The sequence below is a fragment of the Scomber japonicus genome, chromosome 3, assembly GCF_027409825.1.
Source record: "Scomber japonicus isolate fScoJap1 chromosome 3, fScoJap1.pri, whole genome shotgun sequence".
In the NCBI taxonomy this organism is placed as follows: domain Eukaryota; kingdom Metazoa; phylum Chordata; class Actinopteri; order Scombriformes; family Scombridae; genus Scomber; species Scomber japonicus.
Genome location: NC_070580.1, coordinates 38,130,975 through 38,154,652, shown reverse-complemented (window position 1 = coordinate 38,154,652; position 23,678 = coordinate 38,130,975). Strand labels below are relative to the sequence as shown.

General features: G+C 41.3%; 2 protein-coding genes and 1 long non-coding RNA gene across 3 annotated transcripts in view; all 3 read right to left on the bottom strand.

The window, feature by feature from the left end:
• Positions 1-23,678, bottom strand: part of LOC128355691 (uncharacterized) — a 162,938-nt gene that overhangs the window by 43,620 nt on the left and 95,640 nt on the right. The window lies entirely within an intron of this gene.
• Positions 3,914-5,305, bottom strand: LOC128355647 (zinc-binding protein A33-like). The gene has a single exon (XM_053315970.1). It carries the CDS (start codon positions 5,303-5,305, stop codon positions 3,914-3,916), a length of 1,392 nt encoding a protein of 463 aa, XP_053171945.1.
• On the bottom strand, positions 11,768-13,174 carry LOC128355681 (nuclear factor 7, ovary-like). Its single transcript, XM_053316007.1, has one exon. The coding sequence runs from the start codon at positions 13,163-13,165 to the stop codon at positions 11,768-11,770; it is 1,398 nt and encodes a 465-aa protein (XP_053171982.1). The 5' UTR covers positions 13,166-13,174.

Sequence of the window (23,678 nt, the reverse complement as noted above, 5' to 3'; positions counted from 1 at the left end):
TGTAGTACAGTTTGAGGTACTAGTACTTTACTGTAGTACTGTTAGAGGTACTAGTACTTTACTGTAGTACAGTTTGAGGTACTAGTACTTTACTGTAGTACAGTTTGAGGTACTTTCTACTCCACTACATTTATTTAACAGCTTTAGTTACTTTTCAGATGCAGATTTGACTCAATGGAAAATATAACAAGCTTTTAAAATCCAACACATTGTTAAAGATGAAACCAGTCAGCAGTGTGTAATCGGCTCACATTTCAGATGTCTATGAGTTGTTAACAGCTCCACCAAATACTGATTCTTCCCTCTAAACTTCTCACATGCTTTCATCTGGGAATATGAACGTCTTCCCATCAAATAATTTGAGATATTTCACTAAAAACTGTAAATGTGGACCTAACGGTAAAGGTACATACCACATAAACATTCACAGTTTGACTTCCTCTCTCTGTCTGTCAAACACAAATAGGATGAAAAAATAATCTTTAAAAAACACTAATTTGAGCCTGTTTTATTTTATTTTTGTGTGTTTTTATACCACGTATGTCATGTCTGCTAAGTTTCTGTTTCCGTTTGCACATTTCCTGTTATGGCTTTATTGTGAAATCACTAACCCTTTGTCTCTGTTCTAGCGTCACCTTCCTGCCGCCCTTCCCCCGTCTCATCACACCTGCTCCCTGATTGTTCTCCCCACCTGTCTCCCATCTTCCCTCGTTTCCTTTTGTATTTTACCCTCTGTGTCACAGTCTCGTCGCCAGTTCGTTGCACTTCATGGTCCTCGTCCCAGCGTCTTTCGTAGCACTCTTAGTCTTAGTCATAGCCTGTTTGTGTATGACCTCATCTGTTTTCTCGACCCCGCCTTTTGCCTCTCGCTTTTCTGATACCTCTGCCTGTCTGACTGCCTATTCGTGTACCGAACCCTGTCTGGAATAAACCTGCCTTTTTTAGTCCGAGCCTAGTCTATGTTGTGCATTTGTGTCCACCAGTTCTGTGCTCTGTGGAGTTGTTGGAATTATTGTACATAAAGTTATCTCATATTTACTCCTTGCTATAATCATTAACCTTTATAGTCATAGTATACAAGTTTGCTGTTTTAAAGTTGTTTTTCAGGACTTGTGACCGAAGTGTGTGTGACCGACTTGTGACCGACTTGTGACCCCCACCCTTTAGAGCAGCAACGACTATGTAAATTAGGGAAAGTCCTGAAGAGAATAAAAAGAAAGGGTTCGGCAAGGTTTACTCAGAGCGGGTTGGAGATTTGTAACTGTGCAGATCTCTGTCCGTTCTCCTTGCAAGTAGAAACTCTAACTCCTGTTGTCTCGTGTTCCTTTGTCTGATATTTTAAGTGTTTTAGGTTGCCTAAACCTGACAGGAGTTCATGACAATGTATGTTTTTTATTGTCTTCTTTTGCACTGTGTGGGCTGAACACCCATAAATTCGTTGCACCCTGCACAATGACAATAAAGTCTGTTATATTCTATTCTTTTGGTGGCACTACAGACTACAGTCAGGCTCACTAAAGTCAGTGAGATTTATCCTCTTTGGGATCTTGAATGTTTGTACAAAATTTAATGTCAATCCATCTGATATCAGTTGAGATATTTCAGTCTGAGCTGAAGTGATGGACTCATGTTTCCATCTATAGACAGAAGCTGTTATCGTCATTTTATCTGCAGTCGCCCGTTCTTCTTCTGCTGTCGCTAATTTAACAGATTCAAATCATATCCTTGGATTAATTGATGCTGCCTGTTGGCTGATCAGGCCGTCGTCTTCGTGTTAACCTCGACATGACCGGAGCCGCCCTGAGACATGACAGTAAGTGAGAGGCGGCAGGAGAGTCGAAGGTAAACAGAAGCTCAAATTAACAAATCAATCTCGTCAGACTTCAATTGATTTGTTTGTCCAAGTGAAATTAGCATATTTGATTAACGGTGAAGACTGGAGGAAGTTCAAGACGAGGTCAAAGCCTTTTTCAAGAGTCCTTGTATCAGATTGGATCATCACTGGGAAGAATAGAGCTAAAACACATCTTCAATTAACATTTTATCATGTTTCATTCACCCTAAAAATGAAAAAAAGGAGTTTTCCACCAGTACAGTAGAGAGTTAGATCTCCCTGTGGACTCTGACTGTGCTGTTGGCCCGAGGTGAGCAGCAGACAGATGACACATGTGATGCCGGTGGCTTCTTTTCACCTGCCGATATGTGATGGATTTCAGAGTCTCTCAGGATTTGTTATTTCCCCTCTTCGCAGTTTCACCCTCCCGACCGCAAGTAAAACGTTTGACTGGGCCCTCATGAGCAGTCAGTTTTATATCCAACTGTGCAGCGACTCTGACCGACAGAGAGAGGTTATCAGAGTAAAGTGACAAGGACAAAAACCTGCAGCGTCTTCTTACCCGATGTGTCAAACCAGAGATACTGAGACTGAGAATCTAAAGGTGTCTGAGATGGTGGGATGACTTTTACCTCTCTGTCCAAACTAAAATAACAGTTTTCTCCCTTAAAAATTGAGCTTCATACTGCTGAATGAAAAGTGTAACCGTCCTGCCATAGTGAAATGAGGACAGTAAATGAAGCCCAATCTCAAGGTGGTTTTGTTCTGTCATGTTAAAATTGCCTTTTATTGTTTATGAATGGCAATAAAGGCTAATAAACTTCTCCAAAGTGGCCTCCAAAGAGTGTTAAAGTCTGTGTAAAGTAATAATAAATGTGTTCTGAGTTTCACCACCCCGCTAAATTTGAATGATTAATAAAATCGTCAAATATATGAAATTAACCAACAAGGAAGTAAGTTAGAGCTGCATTCTATCAAAAGGCCACCAGGGGGCGACCGTCTCTATACAAGTCAATGGAGAATTCACCAACTTCTCACTTGATTTCTAACCTCAGTAAACGTTTTCAAAATGTGTTTATGGTCTCAATCGCTAGTTTAAAGCCTTCTTCAATGCAGTATGATGTTCATTTGGGACATTTTGGCCTCCCTGATTTTATATGTGACGATAAAGCAGGGTATGCATTAGGGCGTGGCTACGTCCTGATTGACAGGTTGATTGACCAATGTCCTCAAGATCCAGCCCTCGCAACCATAGCAACCTCCCCGCTCCGCCCATGGCTCCGCCCATGACCCCGCCTCATGCCCTTATGAGTAGAATTTGTGTTTTTATTTTTCCCAGCATGCACCTGAAATGTTCAAGATGGTGCCAGATTTGAAGCTATTGGCTTCCGAGCAGCAGTCCAAAAAAACCAATGGGTGACGTCACGGATGTTACATCCATTTCTTCTATACAGTCTGTGATATGAATCTGAAATTTCTTCACATAAAAAAAACTTGAAAAGACTGCAGTAAATCAAACAGTCCAATAATTTGTTATTTTTTAAAAAGTTAAAGTTTCAAAAGGTCCAAAACAGAAAAATCACCAAGAGTCGTAAAGCTGAATGCAGTTAGAGTTTTATTCGTTGGAACCAAAACAACACAGACAGCGTCTATGTAGAAATCATACAATGATCTCAGATAATATACTCATACTTTTGCTGACCATCGTGGGAAAATGGGAGATCCCCTTTGCCTGAGTAAATTTCAACCTATCAGGTTCCTTCCAAAACAACTTTTTCTTGTTCTTCTCCAGTCACAGGTGCATGGAGGTTTTTCAGAGTGTGGCCTTGAAACTTCAGTATGTTGTACAGGGGTTACCTCAGTTCATTGACTGATGCCCACTTACTTTGAGTTATATACTATCTCAATTACAATACTGTTTCATGACTTTTGTTGCTTCATTCTTTTCTTTTTAAATGATGATAATAATCTTTTGATCAATCAATTGATAATAATCATAATTATCATCATTAATACTACTAATAATAATAATCATCAATAGTCATCATCATCAATACTAATCATCATCATCAATAATAATCATCGATTCACTGTCACAGATACCTTCAGTGGAGAAATCTTCAGTGGGACTTCATCCCTAGTGTGAATGTATGGAAACAGTGTGTCAGTGAAAGTGTGTGTGAAGGTGTGTATGTGTGTGTTAGTATCAGGATCAGAGAACGACAGATTTCCTCTGTTCCAGTCCAGATTCACTCTGATCCTCTGGAACTTCTTCTTCACTGGGAGATCAGTGGGGGGAGCTGGTGGTGATCGTGCTGAGTATTTATCTTTAAAGAACCTTATTGTCCATAATCCAGACCGTATGATTCCCTTCCTCTGAACAGACTCTGATAACACACCCACTGACCAGTATTTACTGTCTCCAACCTCGACATCCCAGCTGTGAGTCCCTGAGTTAAAGCCCTCAGAGCCCAGGACAATACAATAATCACCAAACCTCTGTGGATTATCAGGAAGCTGCTGTGTCTCTCCTTCATATCTCACACTGGTCAGATCTTCAGACAGGATGAGTTTTAGACCAGCAGTGTTTGGATCCAGAATGACAGGAGTGTAGGAGACCATGTCCTTCATGTTGTTCCAGATGTTGAAAGCCAGGTTGCCCAGGTGTTTGGCCTGGTCTATCAGAGCTCCTGAGGGCAGCTGTGGATCATCCAGCAGGGGGCAGCGCTGGACTCTTTCCACTGCAGCCTTGTAGTTGTTCAGGAATGAGACGTCTTCAGCTCTCAGCTCCTCCTCTGTGGCTCTGACTGTGTGTGAAAGAGCTGCTATCTCTCTGCTCAGAGCCTCCATCTTCTCCTTCATCATCTGACTCTTCTGCTCCTCTTCCTCCCTCAGAGCAGCCATCCTGGCCTCCTCTTCCTCTTCTAGAAACTGGTGAAGCTTCTTAAACTGCTCATTAATCTGCCTCTCTGTGTGTTGGGCCTGGACCTTAATGTGTTTTGCTGTTTGATCAAACTTCACTTTAACTTCTTCACAAACCTTTAACTTCTCCTTTAAGGGCTTCAGAGTTTCCTCAAGTTCCTTCTTGTGTTGTCGTGCAGCTTCATCGATGGGTCTGAATCTGTGTTTGGTGTGTTTTTCTGAATCTCTGCAGACGACACACACTGGCTGCTGATGGTCCAGACAGAAGAGTTTGAGTTCCTCAGAGTGCAGACTGCAGAGAGCCTCTGAAGCTCTCTGATCTCTGTCCTGTAAGAAGGACTCACACAGGTTCTTTAACACCAGGTTACGAGGTGGTTCAGTCCTTGAAGATCTTCTCTTACAAACTGGACACTCATGTGTTGGTTTCTGTCTCCACCAGCTCTTCAGACAGTCTTCACAGAAGCTGTGGCTACATGACAGAACAACAGGATCTCTAAAGACCTCATGACAGACCGGACAGCAGAGATCCTCCTCTGATCTGGAAGCCATTTAGTCTCTGAGTGAAGCTGAAAACACAGCAGACAGAAAGTACAGTCAGTCATGGCTCCCCTCCCTCCTCTACTAACTTCACTGACATTTACTTTCAGTGTGACTCCAGTTTTTAGTCAAACTCACCTTCAGTGTGTGGAGAGTCAGCAGGTTGAAGCAGCAGAGTTCCAGTTTTCAACTTTTCTCTCCTGTAGCTCCTGACTCTAATCTGAACACATTCAGAGTCAAGCACAGCTTTATTAAAAAACAAGACCAAATTCATTGAGAAGTTTACCACTCAGAAGGTTCAGTTCAGTTGCTTTTATTGTCCCCTAAGAGAAACTTGACTTGCAGACAGGTTAAAATCACAACATGGTCACATATAAAAAACAAAATTACAGACAAATTACAGACAATAATCAAGTCTGGCTTAATTAAAACCGCTAAAAAAGAGAATTTAAGACTGTGAATCAGTATTGTGCAATTTATTAGGGTTATCGCTCTGGGGACAAAGGAGCAAAGTTCATGTACAAATAAGAGCACACTCACTCACTCACATATAAACTCAGTATTTGCACATTTTATATTCATGTGACAGTTTTTCTTCGTCTGTAGTTAATTTTAGTTACTGAAAGCTTCGGCACAAACAGCCTCACCTAGAATATCTTTCACCAGCTAACGCTGCTCCTCTACTAACTTCACTGACATTTACTTTCAGTGTGACTCCAGTTTTTAGTCAAACTCACCTTCAGTGTGTGGAGAGTCAGCAGGTTGAAGCAGCAGAGTTCTAGTTTTCCACTTTTCTCTCCTGTAGCTGTACTCACTCAGAGGAAGTTGTTAGTTTGGTCTGAAGGTGAATCTGATGCTCTGTTTTTCAGTCTGTGTGTCTCTTTAGAGACCAACAATAAACTGTTTCCTGGTTTGTCTCAGGTGAGTCAGGTGAGGGGCGGAGCTTTGTCAGATGTCTTCTGATAAATGTTGTAGCTTCACAGTAACACAGGGTGTGTTTCAGTCCAAAGTTCAACAATACACCAACCATCAGCTGTAAAGATGAATGATTAACAGGTTTTATGTGATTTAATGTGTACAGTACAGAACATCATGACCTGCATGAAGCTTATAAAATAAACTCTCATTCAGAGGAGAAGTTCTGTTCAGCTGTTAGTGTGAAAACTTTACAGGAACTATAGAAACACAAAGGAGTGAATATTGTTCTGGATGATTTATTTAAGATCTGACATATTTAAGGACAGTACCAACACTTATAAGAAATGACGGCACACTGATGAACTTGTTGCTGTTGTCCGACTCTTCAGTCAAACCAGTTCTCAGGATCACATGGCTCCGTCCTCCAGAACCTCCCCTGGCTCTCCATCCCTCACATCCAATATAAACTGCTCCTCCTCACTTTAAAATCCCTCCACAACCTCGCCCCCCCGTACCTCCATTCATCAGATGCCGACCTCTGTTCAACCTCTGTCACTGTGACATAAAGAGATGCTGTTTGGGGTATTTAACTTCCCAATAAATATAACAGTTATTTCAGCAGTCTCAATTTAATTTAATCTTGATTCTATCACCAATAATTAGATGAGTATGTCAGTCATGCATATCCTTACAGATGGATGGATGGATGATAAATGATGGATGGATGGATGGATGATGGATGGATGATAAATGATGGATGGATGGATGGATAGATGGATGGATGATAATGGATGGATGGATGAATGATAATGGATGGATAGATGATAAATGATGCATGGATGGATGGATGATAAATGATGCATGGATGGATGATAATGGATGGATGGATGGATATATGGATGATAATGGATAGATGGATGGATGATAATGGATGGATGGATGGATGGATGGATTATAAATGATACATGGATGTATGGATGATAAATGATGCATGAATAGATGGATGGATGATAATGGATGGATGGATGGATGATAAATGATGGATGGATGATAATGGATGGATGGATGGATGATAATGGATGGATGGATGGATGGATGGATGGTTGAATGGATGATAATGGATGGATGGATGATAATGGATGGATGGATGGATGGATGATAATGGAAGGATGGATGGATGGATGATAAATGATGCATGGATGTATGGATGATAATGGACGGATGATGGATGGATGATAATGTATGGATGATAATGGTTGAATGGATGATAATGGATGATAAATGATGGATGGATGGATGATAATGGATGGATGATAAATGATGGATGGATGATAATGGATCGATGTATGGATGTATGGATGATAATGGATGGATGAATGGATGGAGGGATGGATGGATGGATGATAATGGATGGATGGATGATAATGAATGGATGATAAAGGATGGATGATAATGGATGGATGGATTGATGGATGGATGGATGGATGGATGATAATGGATGGATGGATGGATGCATGGATGGATGATAAATGATGCATGGATGTATGAATGATAAATGATGGATGGATGGATGGATGGTTGAATGGATGATGATGGATGGATGGAAGATAATGGATGGATGGAAGGATGGATGGTTGAATGGATGATAATGGATGGATGGATGGATGGATGGATGATAATGGATGGATAATGGATGGATGATAAATGATGGATGGATGGATGGATGATAATGGATTGATGGATGGATGGATGGATGATAAATGATGGAGTTTTAATTTAATCTTGATTTTATCTCCAATAATTAGATGAGTGTCACTCGTGCAAATCATTACAGATGGATGGATGGATGTATGGATGGATGGATGGATGGATGGATGGATGGATGATAATGGATGGATGGATGGATGATAATGGATGGATGGATGGATAGACGGATGGATGGATGGATGGATGATAATGGATGGATGGATGGATAGATGGACTATAATGGATGGATGGATGGATGATAATGGATGGATGGATGGATGGATGGATAGACGGATGGATGGATGATAAATGATGGCTGGATGGATGATAATGGATGGATGGATGGATGATAATGGATGGATGATAATGGATGGATGATAATGGAAGGATGGATGGATGGATGGATGGATAGATGGATGATAATGGATGGATGGATGGATGATAAATGATGGCTGGATGGATGGATGGATGATAAATGATGGAGTTTTAATTTAATTTAATTTTATCACCAATAATTAGATGAGTGTCACTCGTGCAAATCATTACTAGACTTTTAAATGAACTCAATAAACCTGCTGATGGTTTATATGTGACAACAGTAAAGTGGAGCTTAGTGTAAAAAACACATGTATGATTTATATTTGTATAACACAGCGATGGTCACCGTAGTTACAACGTCTTCAGCCGCCATTTCCTGTTTGAAAAGTGATCCCTCCCCTTCTGCTACATACTTCTCAGTTTGAACATACTCATGAAGTCAGACTATGAAGAAGTGTAAGAACAGAAGAAGAGATTTGAGATTTGAGACACAGCATTTCTGATTCAGAGGAGCTTCTCCAGGATTTTCTGGGTTATATTTCAATATTTCAGGTGGAGGGAAGTCTATCAGTCATATCAGCTGCTCTTAGTTGTGCTGTTGTTCATGTCAGCATCACGATTCTTTCACTTCATCTCTAAATCCAGCTTCATGCATAACGTAAATTTCAACCTATCATATTCCATCCAAAACAACTTTTTCTTGGCATCGATCAACATAATGCTCATTTCATTCATAACTCCAGTCACAGGTGCATGGAGTTCTTTCAGAGTGTGGCCTTGAAACTTCAGTGTGTTGTACAGGGGTTACCTCAGTTCATTGGCTGATGCCCACTTACTTTGAGTTATATACTGTCAGACTCTGTATTTTGTGTTGTACATTTCCTGTTTTATTTTGAAAGTCTAGTCTTCCCCTGTGCTGTCAGTTTTACTTTCCCTCTTTGTTCTTTTTCCCGCCTTAGTTAATTACCTATTAGTTTCACCTGTGTCTTGCCTCCCTGTGTGTGTATATAACCCCGCCCCACCATGTCTTCCTGGCCAGATTGTCTTTGTTACCCTGTGTACTTGCTTTCTCGCGTTGTTCCTGTTTGTTTCCTTGTGTAAGACTGGTTCGTTATTTGACCTCAGATTTTCTGCCTGTTTTGTTTGCCTGATTCCTGCTAGCCTTTTCGTGTATGACCACATTGCCTCCTCTTTTGATTAAAGAACCTGCCTTACTGGACTTTGTACCTCTGCCTCGCTTCCCCTTCCTGCAACTGGGTCCACACTCACCAGCCGTTACACTATCTCAATTACAATACTGTTTCATGACTTTTGTTGTTGCATTCTTTTCTTTTTAAATAATAATAATAATAAAAGTGTAATACATTTAATCACATATAACTCAGGGTATATTTATGAGATCAAATATGCTTATTCACTCAGTAAGTGCAGAATCACATACACCTCTTTATTATCACCCACATTTTACACTACAAGACCATAAAAACATCAGAAACAATGACAGTAAAAACAGATTAAACCAAAGAAGATCATGAAAATATAAAAGCAAAGAGAAGCAGGCAAACACAGGGACAGATGACTACTTCCTAAGATAACTACTAGTTTTAGAATAAAATGTTTTCAGTAGCTGAATAGTTACCATGAACACCATCTAATCACAATGTCTCTGATTCAGGATCCAATCTGATAAAAAGGTAAAAATGCCACAAAAAGGAAAAAAATTTAAAAGAAAATAATTTCTGTCACCAAGAATTAGACGATCATGTTACATATGTGCTGTGTCTTGTGTTAGTACACTGTGTACAATGTGTAGTTACTTGTGTAGTGTGCAGATATCGACAGGTTAAACACTTACAGGAAATGACGATTAGCTACTTACTGCTTCGTTCTTGGTACCAAATCATCACAGACTGTTAAATGAACCCAATAAACCTGCTGATGGTTTATATGTGACAACAGTAAAGTGTAAAAAACACATGAAGAATTTATATTTGTGTAACTTGGCGATGGTTACTGTAGTTACAGTGTCCTCGGTTACCATTTCCTGTTTGAAAAGTCGCCCGTCCCCTTCTGCTACGGAGCCAAGATGGCGACCGTTGAGGATGAGAAGTGTCCATAGACCCTCACTCAACTTTTTGACTGTTTAGAGTGAAACCATCCAGGTTCTCATAGTGCTGCAGGTTTCCATACTTCTCATTAAGAGCAAATGATTCAGTGATGTTTTTGTGTCCATGTGGTTTAGTCAAATTTAAAGACGCTAAAATGTGAAAATAAACATGAATAATTATTTGGCGCAAATGTGAATTAAACCAACAAAAATACTAAATGTACATTTTAACAAACCTGATGCTGCTTTTAAAACTAAGATATTGTCACCAATAATCACCATCATGATCAATAACAATAATAATTAAAGCTGCAAGCAGCGATGATCGGACCCAAGCTCCCCCGCCCCTCCACGACTGAGCTAGACTTGCCGCGACGCATCTTCCAGGTCTTGAGATGACACAGAGTCAAAATGACGTCAGTCGGATTAGGATGAATTCATTAAAGTACGTGGTGTGAAAATTGTATCAAACCGTGCCAAAATTGCAAATTCATTTCAAAATGGCCGACTTCCTGTTCGAGTGAGGGTGTGGGTCCAAGAGAGTTTTTGGTGCGTCTTTACAAGATACATATGTGTACCAAATTTGATTTGTCTATGTCAATCTGACTTGAGGGGCTCAATTTTTTTTCAATTTACAAGAGGGCACTATTATATCCAGTAGGTGACGCTATGGAGCTGACACAGTATTGATGCATAGATGTTTTCAGGGCGGGACCCTCTACATGCGTAATTAATTTGGTGTAGATCGGACGATGTCTGTAAGAGTTATAAGGACTTCCTGTTTAATGGCGAAGGATCTAATGGTGAAGGAAATTGTCGGCGCCGCCACGGCCAAACCGGATCCCTAATTAGAAAGTTTTTGATAACTTTTCACCTCCAATGTCTCAAGATGTTTCTGAGTGAATTTGAAGTTGGTCGGATTAAATCCCTAGGACAAGTTCGTTAAAGTACGAGGAGTGGAAATGGGCAAAATCGCACATATTTTTCAAAATGGCCGACTTCCTGTTGGAGTGATGTCATGGGCCCCCAGACTTTTTTGTGCGTCTAGACATGATACATATATATACCAAATTTCGTTCATGTACGTCAATCTCTCACATTTTTATATTCAATAGGGGGCGCCATTGAGCCATTTTGCGACGGCCATTTTGGCGGACCATAAAATATCAAATTTTTCGCCGGGTCTGATGTACGTGCAAATTTTGGTGACTTTTCGGGCACGTTTAGGCTGTCAAAAAGGCGTTCGTTTTGACAGAACGAGAATAATAATCGGTACGATTACAATAGGGCCTTCGCACTGTATAGTGCTTGGGCCCTAATAATAATCATCATAATTATCATCATCGTCAATAGTCTTCATCATCAATAATCATCATCAATAGTAATCATCGATTCACTGTCACAGAGACCTTCAGTGGAGAAATCTTCAGTGGGAGGTTATCCGTAGTGTTAATGTATGGAAACAGTGTGTCAGTGAAAGTGTGTGTGAAGGTGTGTATGTGTGTGTTAGTATCAGGATCAGAGAACGACAGATTTCCTCTGTTCCAGTCCAGATTCACTCTGATCCTCTGGAGCTTCTTCTTCACTGGGAGAAGAGTGTAGCAAGCTGGTGGTGAATATGCTGAGTATTTATCATCATCTAACTCTATCGTCCATAATCCATACTGTATGTCTCCCTTCCTCTGAACAGACTCTGATGACACACCCAGCATCCAGTAGTTACTGTCTCCAACCTCGACATCCCAGCTGTGAGTCCCTGAGTTAAAGCCCTCAGAGCCCAGGACAGAGTAATAATAATAATAATCAAACCTCTCTGGATTATCAGGAAGCTGCTGTTTCTCTCCTTCAGATCTCACACTGGTCAGATCTTCAGACAGGATGACATGTAGATCAGCAGTGTTTGGATCCAGAATGACAGGAGTGTAGGAGACCATCTCCTTCATGTTGTTCCAGATGTTGAAGGCGAGGTTGCCCAGGTGTTTGGCCTGGTCTATCAGAGCTCCTGAGGGCAGCTGTGGATCATCCAGCAGGGGGCAGCGCTGGACTCTTTCCACCGCAGCCTTGTAGTTGTTCAGGAATGAGACGTCTTCAGCTCTCAGCTCCTCCTCTGTGGCTCTGACTGTGTGTGAAAGAGCTGCTATCTCTCTGCTCAGAGCCTCCATCTTCTCTTTCATCATCTGACTCTTCTGCTCCTCTTCCTCCCTCAGAGCAGCCATCCTGGCCTCCTCTTCCTCTTCTAGAAACTGGTGAAGCTTCTTAAACTGCTCCTTAATCTGCCTCTCTGTGTGTTGGGCCTGGACCTTAATGTGTTTTGCTGTTTGATCAAACTTCACTTTAACTTCTTCACAAACCTTTAACTTCTTCTTTAAGGGCTTCAGAGTTTCCTCAAGTTCCTTCTTGTGTTGTGGTGCAGCTTCATCGATGGGTCTGAATCTGTGTTTGGTGTGTTTTTCTGAATCTCTGCAGACGAGACACACTGGCTGCTGATGGTCCAGACAGAAGAGTTTGAGTTTCTCAGAGTGCAGACTGCAGAGAGTCTCTGAAGCTCTCTGATCTCTGTCCTGTAAGAAGGACTCACACAGGTTCCTTAACACCAGATTACAAGGTGGTTCAGTCCTTGAAGATCTTCTCTTACAAACTGGACACTCATGTGTTGGTTTCTCTCTCCACCAGCTCTTCAGACAGTCTTTACAGAAGCTGTGGCTACATGACAGAATAACAGGATCTCTAAAGACCTCATGACAGACCGGACAGCAGAGATCCTCCTCTGATCTGGAAGCCATTTAGTCTCTGAGTGAAGCTGAAACCACAGCAGAGAGAAAGTACAGTCAGTCATGGCTCCCCTCCCTCCTCTACTAACTTCACTGACATTTACTTTCAGTGTGACTCCAGCTTTTAGTCAAACTCACCTTCAGTGTGTGGAGAGTCAGCAGGTTGAAGCAGCAGAGTTCTAGTTTTCCACTTTTCTCTCCTGTAGCTGTACTCACTCAGAGGAAGTTGTTAGTTTGGTCTGAAGGTGAATCTGACGCTCTGTTTTTCAGTCTGTGTGTCTGTGTGTAGCTTCACAGTAACACAGGGTGTGTTTCAGTCCAAAGTTCAACAATACACCAACCATCAGCTGTAAAGATGAATAATTAACAGGTTTTATGTGATTTAATGTGTACAGTACTGAACATCATGACCTGCATGAAGCTTATAAAATAAACTCTCATTCAGAGGAGAAGTTCTGTTCAGCTGTTAGTGTGAAAACTTTACAGGAACTATAGAAACACAAAGGAGTGAATATTGTTTTGGATGATTTATTTAAGATTTGACATATTACCAAAAACAAAAAGGACAGTACCAACACTTATAAGAAATGACGGCACACTGATTATTTAAGCAGTCTTACTTTAATTTAATCTTTATTTTACCACCAATAATTAGATGAGTGTCACTCGTGTTAAATGAACCCAATAAACCTACTGATGGTTTATATGTGACAACAGTAAAGTGGAGCTTACGTATGCTGTCATTTATATTTTTATAACACAGCGATGGTTACCGTAGTTACAACGCCTTCCGCCGCCATTTCCTGTTTGAAAGGTGATCCCTCCCCTTCTGCTACATACTTCTCAGTTTGAACATACTCATGACCTCAGACTATGAAGAAGTGTAAGAACAGAAGAAGAGATTTGAGATTTGAGACACAGCATTTCTGATTCAGAGGAGCTTCTCCAGGATTTGCTGGGTTATGTTTCAATATAACAGGTGGACTCTATCAGTCATATCAGCTGCTCTTAGTTGTGCTGTTGTTCATGTCAGCATCACGATTCTGTCACTTCATCTCTAAATCCAGCTTCATGCATACCGACGCTCTGCTGTCCACAACAGGAATCATCATCACAGATAAGCAGCGCTGTGGGAAACTCTCTGCAGCGGTGAGTCAGTCCTGTTGTCGGCCTTTGTTAGGTCCATCAGCTCAGTCTGCATCATCCCTGCTTACAGTGAGGCTCAGAGCCAGCTCAGCCTTTATCATCCTGCAGGGCTTCAAACACAAACAGATCCTGGTGGGTGGAACTTCCCGGCTGCTCAGGCTTAAACCTGCCATTTGTTGTCTTCTCTTGCATTCACCTGTTTTTTTACGTCTCGAGCCAACTGATCAACCCAAGCCGTTTTTTTTTTATTTTTCATCCTTCTTTATCTGCAGCTCCTGTTTGCTGAGCTCAATATGGATTGATTTCAGAGTCTTTCACAATATGTTACAAACAGCTGATGTTGTTCTCTGCACCGATCGTTGTGGCAGCGCGCCTGACAGCATGAAAAGTTGACTTCTCTAAAGTTGGAAAGTAACACAGAAGAGAGACATTGCCAAAAATGACTCAAGAGCTGCTAAATCTTTCCGACACATGGGAATAAAATGAATCCTACGAGGGATTTGCACGTCTCAGGTGTACAGATTCCTCCCTGTGGTGATTTTATATACTGAACAGTTAGTGTGTCGGGATTTGAAGTGAAGGCTCGATGTTCCTGTCCCTGTTTCAGACCTGGATCACCGGACTCACATCCTGACAGTGTGAGAGAAGGCTGCCACTCTCCTCTTCAGCCTTCATCTCCACTGTCACAACACCTGATGTGAGTCTCTTTCTAGCTCCTTTTGCTTATTCTTGCCATCACGCTCCTTTTTTTTTCTTCTGTCACTCAGCAGAGATCCGACTCCGTCTCTGAGAAAAAAAACAACAGAATCGAGACATTTCCATCGACCTCGTTGCTCCCTGAGTGCAGCTGCTTCACACCTGCCAATACCTGACTAAACTCATGTGAATGAGCCGTCCACCCACACAGGTATTCACAAGGCAAGGTTAGTGGGATTGTCTCTCACGTTTCAATCACAAGGCAATTCAAAGTGCTTTACATAAAACATGAAAGAGCAGAAAAAACCTTCAGCTTGGCCAGTAGAAACTTTTCAACATGTGTTTTCAATAAAAACAAAGTAAGAATTTAAACAGTGCTAAAATAACATGTTAATTGTGTATGTTCTGTTGTCTGGGAGACTACTTTAGATGTGGGAATGAGACGGATTTAGGGGTTCTCACCATATGAATAGAAGGTCTTAATGTAAATAGTAAACTCAGGCTCCGAATGATAATCTATGACTTGTATCCTTTTAAACCAATCTGAGTTTTATCTCAGGTGGAGCTTCCTGTCTCTGACCCTGACTGTTCTCCCACACATGACGTCAATGATGGCGTTGAGTCTTCGAAGTTTTACTAGAGCTCTGAAACATCCATGACCAAAAAATTAAAGTCTGTGTAAAATAAATATGTGTTCTGAGTTTGACATACCACAGAAAAGTGTGTTGTTAACCACCCTGCCAAATTTGAATGATTAAAAAAATCGCCAAATATATGAAATTAGGCTTCAAAGTTGTGTAAAAATCAGCCTCTTTCTCTGCTGCCAAACGCTGAAGCCCCGCCCCCTACCAAGTGTCACCTGTCAATCAAAGTCACCACCTCTACCAGAAACATGGACGCTACGTCTGAGAGCTTTCTGCTGCTAACTCGGCTACCAGCTTAGCTGCTAGCTGGGCGGCTAGCTGGACGACTAACTAAGCTAACTGGCTAACTGTAGACTGTAGTAGTAGTAGTGCTAACTCAGCTAACTGGCTAACTGTAGACTGTAGTAGTAGTAGTGTGTGCTGCAAATTTATGAACACTTATTTGATGCACAGACTGAATCTAAAAATGTGTGTATCGTGTGTGTTCAGAGATATGACTGAATGTTTTTATGCTAATTTAATTTTCACTTCTTACTTTGCTGCCTGTCTGATGTTTGCACCGAGTACCAACAACAGATTTAAAACTACGTAGCTATAGATTCTCTTAATTTCATACCCCAAAAACTAGTGTATGAATTTAAAAACATCACAACAATGATGATTTAGGGATTTGTAGAAATATTACCAAAACTACCCACTGTATCATATTTGATGCAAATGACATCAGAACTAAACTTTATAGAGATTTTAACAAACTAACTTTAAACTTTCTTTATTTTCTCCAGAAATCCTTCAGCTGAGTAAACAGTTTAAAATATGATGCCAAAGATCTGCCAACACTTCTAATTAACTGAGTTTACTGAAGTTTGAATCTACAGTTTCTGCTCCGTAGATTCATAACCTGAAGGAAGAAGTTGGAAGAAGTGAGTGTGTTTCTAATTAAAACTGTTATTTGATTTACTTCTAACATGTAGGTTCCTGAACATTACACGTGACTCTCATATAAAATCAGTATTCTGAGGTTTTATTTGAGTTGTTAAAATTGAAAAATACTTTTTAGTAGCAGCACTAATTTGTTTATTGGGGAAATGTACAATATTAAACATAAAAGTGACCGTTTGATGTCCTGTATTAATGTGATTGTGATATTAAAACATAACAGCAGAATAATAAACTAAATACAAAGCTGCAGACACAATAACACATCATATATAATACAGAGTCAGTGGTTACAGAGCTGAGAAGCTTGTAACTAGACATGAAAATAGGGTCATAATTCATAAGACAGAGGCAGTAGTAAAGTGAGAAGGGCTTTGAGGCAGAGTGTGTGTCTCCTTCCTGCACCTTCACCAACATCCTGAGGACTGTTTGACTTTTATCAGCTGTCAGACACACAGCAGCAGCAGCAGAGAAACATCCTGTCAGCTGCTGATCATTCACCGCCCCCCCCCCCCCCCCCCCCCCCATCACCACCCCCACCCCTTCAACCCCCCGGTGATTTAACTGCACCATCGCCACGCTATCACACTGATTAATCACAAACCTACAGGGTTACTTATTATTGCTGCTATAACTCCGGTGCAGTTGTGGAGGGCTGCGGCGCCCACAGGGCTGCTGCTGCTCTCTGGTGTCGGCTCACCTCGCTCCATCAGTGGTGCGTTATTGGCCTCCAGCTCAGCGGTCCATCTTCCCGAAGTTTCATTATACGACAATTCATAACACCTCAAAAGATATCGCATATCACCCTCACTGAGACTGACATCTGCAGAGCTCCTCGCTTTGCTTTATTTGATCTTCTTTTGTTTTCTGCTTTCAGTGTAACACAATAAAATATGTGGAAGAATCAGAAAAGCTGTATTTTTTCTCCCTCAAGTCAAAAATGTGTGTGGGCAGCTGATGGGTTTAGTTGGTAGAAACCAGAACATCTACCAGAGTTTTACTTTAAATCCATCAGACAGGTCGACATGTCAGGAAGCTGCAAATAAAAACCAGGGCTGTGTTTGAAACCCCATAATACATACTTTATACTTCTGTACTACATACTATATACTTCTATACTACATACTACATACTTCTATACTACATACTTCATACTTCTATACTACATACTACACACTTCTATACTACATACTATATACTTCTATACTACATACTTCATACTTCTATACTACATACTTCTATACTACATACTATATACTTCTATACTACATACTATATACTTCTATACTACATACTTCTTTACTACACACTTCTATACTACATACTTCTATACTACATACTTTTATACTACATACTACATACTTCTATACTACATACTTCTATACTACATACTACATACTTCTATACTACATACTACATACTACTATACTACATACTTCTATACTACATACTACATACTTTTATACTACATACTACATACTTCTATAATACATACTACATACTACTATACTACATACTACATACTTCTATACTACATACTATATACTACTATACTACATACTACTATACTACATACTACATACTTCTATACTACATACTACATACTTCTATACTACATACTACATACTTCTATACTACATACTACATACTACTATACTACATACTATATACTACTATACTACATACTTCTATACTACATACTTCTATACTACATACTACATACTTCCATACTTCAGGACCAGATAGTAAGCAGACTGTTTACACTGTAGTAAACTACACCATTACCCACAATGCATTTGGTTCCTACCCGAGCTGAAATCATCAGGCTGAAGCTGATTTCATTTTAGCTCTAACTCTGTAAATAAACCACTTTATCCACATTTCTAACCTTTTTAGGAAGAAAGTAAAGTAGCCCTTTAGATCCACAATGTGACGTTAATTTGTCCAAATAACACCTGTTTACAGTCACTTCCTGTCATTTTCACAATAAAACACCTGTTTAAAGTTTTGTTCCTGAGAATTCGGAGTCGCTCAAGTTAGCCGTAGCGAGTAACGTACTTCCTGTCATTTTCACAAAATAAAACACCCATTGCCCTTTATTATTAAGAAAACCATAACGATAGAACTGGTGCTTTTATTTTGAAAATAAAAGTGCAGAAATACGGACGAAATGAACACAGAGCACGGACAGGAGGCTTGTATTTAATGTTGAGCATAAATGGGCCTTTATTGATGATACAGCAAACACTGCAGACACCAAAGAAACAATGACAACAGCAGAACAGCCAACACTTTATACTACTGTGTTGCGTGTGGGCGTTACTTGTTTAGTGTCAGGTCAACGTAACCCGACAAGTTCAGCCGACATCAGATTTCCTGGAAACCTAACATTGATCTCCTTTTTGGGGATATCGATATGGTAAAACTCCTTAAAAGGGATTGTTCCGACATCCCCAACTGGTGCAACTGTTGACCTTTCACCTCTCTTGTTGTTCTCACATTTCACCACGGTGCACACATATCTGCCTCTACAATAACAGTCGTTGGCAGGCATCACATGACCTTTGACCTCAGCCTACATGTCAGTGACCACAGTAATATTTAGGTGTGCTTGTTGCAAACATACCATTGAAAGGATAGAGAACAGTAGCAGAAACTGTCAGGGTCTGTCGTGTGTCTGTTTCCTGTTTTATTTTGACAGTCTAGTCTCTGTGCTCACTTCCTGTTCCCTGTGTGATTACCTGTCCCCGCCTTTATGTGTTTCACCTGTGTCTCGTTATCCCTTCCCTCCTGTGTGTATATAACCAGTGCTTCCCTGTGTGTCAGTGCCAGAATGTCTTGTTTCCCTGAGCAGCGTCCCAGTCGTGTGTTTCATGAGTGAGAATCTTCCTGTGTCTGCCTGTGCTCCCGAGTCTTCATCTCCTGTGTTGAGACCTCTGCTGTTCTGGATTTTGGACCCTTGGACTGAATAAATATATATATTGAGAACTGATTCTGTCTGCCTGCCTGCATTCGTGTCCGCCAGTCTCTGTGACCTGACAGAAACACTCAGAGAAAGCAAACAACCAAACATAAGGAAACATTTACTACCCAGGCTCTTAATTAACCTTATTTGTAGTTTGAGGTTTCCTGACAACAGTTTTACAGATGTCTCTCTTGAAAAGGAAGTCTGTGGGGATTCATGAGACAGAGACAGCAGTGATGTGTCTCTGCTGATTCCTGCTGAGGAGAAATAAGGAGCATAGCGTGGGTTGGTTGAGTTTTTAGGTTTGCTTTTTAAACTGCTGCTCTTACTTTCATTTTTAACTTCAAGGTCTTTTTATGTATATTCTTATTTATTTATGTATGCATGTGTCTGTATGAGCTACTGGATACCTGCATTTCTCCAAAGGGATGAATAAAATATCTATCTGTCTGTGCTTGCCTATAATTTTCTTTCCTTTACTTTCTCTGGTCCATGTTCATGATGATACCAAACCACAGAGTGACGACTTCTCTCCTTTAAAACAGGCTGAATGACTGATTATAAGACTGAAGATATGTGTGACACTAAATAAATAAAACAGGTAGTTGAAATATCGCTATAATCCAGTTATTTAGAATATTTTCTGAGTGTAAATCTGCAAATCTGTCCAGGCCATTTTAGAATATCTTTGTAGAATAAGCAGAAATTGATCTTTTTTCACACTTGCTTTGCTTTACTCTATAACATACCAAAGACATACAGGTGTGTATATGAGACAATTGATTTTAACTTGATCAGTTTTCAGGAGGAATGAAGCATTGTTTCATTGAGCTATGAGGTTACTAACACATTTGTCCACATCTGTAGGTTCAGTGAGGAGTTTTAGTTTTTGCACTGATTCGTAGAGAGAGGGTTGGGATTGTGGTTCATGGTGGTTGGACAGTCATTATGACATGCTGTTAGATCTAAATGTGACTTAGATTGGGTCAAAAATGGACTGAAATGTTTGACCATCTGTTGGGACTTAAATACAATAGATTGGTGTGATTTCGGGGCTTTGGAGAGAAAAGTTTTGGACAGGGTTTGAAATAATGGATGCTAGGGCTGTCAGCGTTAACGCGTTAATCGCGATTAGATTAATGCAATCCATAATGCGTTAATTTTTTTAATGGCATTTTAATGTTACAAGCCTTTTTGTCCCTTCTCCTCCCCCGTAGACGGCTCCTCTAGCTGTAGCGCTATGCTATGTGTCAAACATGCGGCCCATGGGCCAGAACCGGCCCGCAGAGCGGAGCAATCTGGCCCACTTTCCTTCCTGTGTTCTTTTCCTTCCTTATGTCTGTCCTTACCTTCCTTCCATCTGTCCTTCCTTCTTTCCTTCCTTCCTTCCATCTGTCCCTCCTTCCTTCCATTTTTCCTTCCTACATTCCTTCCATCTGTCCTTCCTTCCTTCCTTCCATCTGTCCTTCCATGTGTCCTTCCTTCCTTCCTTCCTCCCTTTCTTCCTTCTGTCCTTCCTTCCCTTCTTATTTCCTTCCTTTCTTCCTTCTGCCCTTCCTTCCCTTCTTATTTCCTTCCTTCCTTCCTTCTTTCCTTCCATCTTTTTAATGATCCAGCCCACATGAGATCAGATTGGTCTGTATGTGGCCCTTGAATGAGAATGAGTTTGACACCTCTAACGTAGATGAACCTGCATGAGATAAACAGACGCAGCATCCAGACTCACATATAAACTGCTGGACAGTAAATATCGAGCACTATAAAGTAAACATGTAGTCACTCTGGACAGAGTTTACTGAGGCAGTAGATCATGCCGTGAGTTTTATGGATGAGCGTACACCGCCTGACTGTGAATTTTAGATTTCAAACAGAATATTGAATATTTTAAAATCCATCCACAGCATACAGACACAGTGTTCAACAATAGACCATTCTTCAAAGATGACATGTTTGTCAGGCTCTAAAACCTTTTTTTACGTCACGGCCGCTGTCCTCCGGGTCGCTCAACACACCATGACAGGATTCCCGCTCTCTCCTTTCCTTCCTTCCTTCCTTCCCTCGTTCCCTCCTCCGGGTCGCTCAACACACCATGACAGGATTCCCGCTCTCTCCTTTCCTTCAGTCATGTCAAAGAAATCCTAGAAGAGACGTAAAAAGGCAAAGAACCAGAGATAGAGTTTCACATGCAGTTGTTGAATTTATTCCCCGACTCTTCCACACTCTTCCTTCTGTCCTTCCTCCCTACCTTCCTTTTTTCCTTCCTTCCTTCCTTCCACCTGTCCTTCCTCCCTTCCTTCCATCTGTCCTTACTCCCTACCTTCCCTTTTTCCTTTCTTAATTCCTTCCTCCCTTACATCTGTCCTTCTGCCCTCCCTTCCTTTTTTCCTTTCTTTGGTTTCTTCCTTCCTTCCATCTGTCCTTCCTCCCTACCTTCCTTCTGTCCTTCCTTCCAGCTATCCTTCCCTCCTTCTTTTTGTCTGTCTTTTCTTCCTTTCCTTCCTTCCTTCCTTCCCTTGTTCCCTCCTCCGGGTCGCTCAACACACCATGATAGGATTCCCGCTCTCTCCATTCCTTCAGTCATGTCAAAGAAATCCTAGAAGAGACGTAAAAAGGCAAGAAACCGAGATAGAGTTTCACATGCAGTTGTTGAATTTATTCCCCAACTCTTCCACACTCTTCCTTCTATCCTTCCTCCCTACCTTCCTTCTGTCCTTCCTCCCTACCTTCCTTTTTTCCTTCCTTCCTTCCACCTGTCCTTCCTCCCTTCCTTCCATCTGTCCTTCCTCCCTGCCTTCCCTTTTTCCTTTCTTCATTCCTTCCTTCCTTACATCTGTCCTTCCTTCCACCTGTCCTTCCTCCCTCCCTTCCTTTTTTACTTTCTTTGTTCCTTCCTTCCTTCCATCTGTCCTTCCTCCTTACCTTCCCTTTTTCCTTTCTTCATTCCTTCCTTCCTTCCATCTGTCCTTACTCCCTACTGTCCTTTTTTCCTTTGTTTGTTCCTTCCTTCCTTCCATCTGTCCTTCCTCCCTACCTTCCTTCTGTCCTTCCTTCCAGCTATCATTCCTCCCTTTCTTCCTTCCCTACTTCTTTTTGTCTGTCCTTCCTTCCTTCCCTCGTTCCCTCCTCCGGGTCGCTCAACACACCATGACAGGATTCCCGCTCTCTCCTTTCCTTCAGTCATGTCAAAGAAATCCTAGAAGAGACGTAAAAAAGGCAAGAACCCGAGATAGAGTTTCACATGCAGTTGTTGAATTTATTCCCCGACTCTTTCACACATTTTCTAAATAATTTGGAGTGAATGTCACGGGTGACACTCGGCGGAGGGTTTGCCCGCCGGGCGAAGCTTTTCCTGGTGACATTTCGCACCATGTGTGTGACATCGCGTCTCTCTGGCTGCGTGTTTATGTAAGGAAGAAGGACAGACAGAAGGAGCACGTCAGGATGTCGCTTGTGTGAAAATCAGGATGTGTTCACGGCTATCGTCACACAAGGTCACTGCCATCGCCCGCTCCATCTGTCACTACAGTCACACACACACACACACATACACACACACACACACACACATACATGCACACACACACACACACACACACACACACGCACACACACACACAGTTCAATTCAATCCATCACGCTCCCCATCAGTCTGTTTCCCTCTGAAAAAATCACACAGCACATCATTTAGTGGACACACACACACACACACACACACACACACACCGGACATACACACACACGCACACACACACCGGACATACACACACACCGGACAGACACACACACACACTCGGCTGCCACTGTGGGGTTCATCTGTCTTCGTCAAAGCAGACCTCCGGCCAGCAGCTGACATCTGACTGCTGGTGAAGAAGAGACAGAGGAGATGTTTCTGCCGCTGACACAACGTGATGGTCATGTGTGTGTGTGTGTGTGTTTGTGTGTGTGTGTGTGTGTGTTTGTGTGTGTGTGTGTGTGTTTAACGTGTGAGAAACGGTGACGAAAGCAAAGTGTTTCCTTTAATAACATGAACATGAAGTGTCAAACCAACCCTGTGTCCTAGAAATGACATCCTATACAACTTAACCATTGGTTTTGTAATTAGTGTAATCAGTGTCTGGATTGATGTGATCTCCTC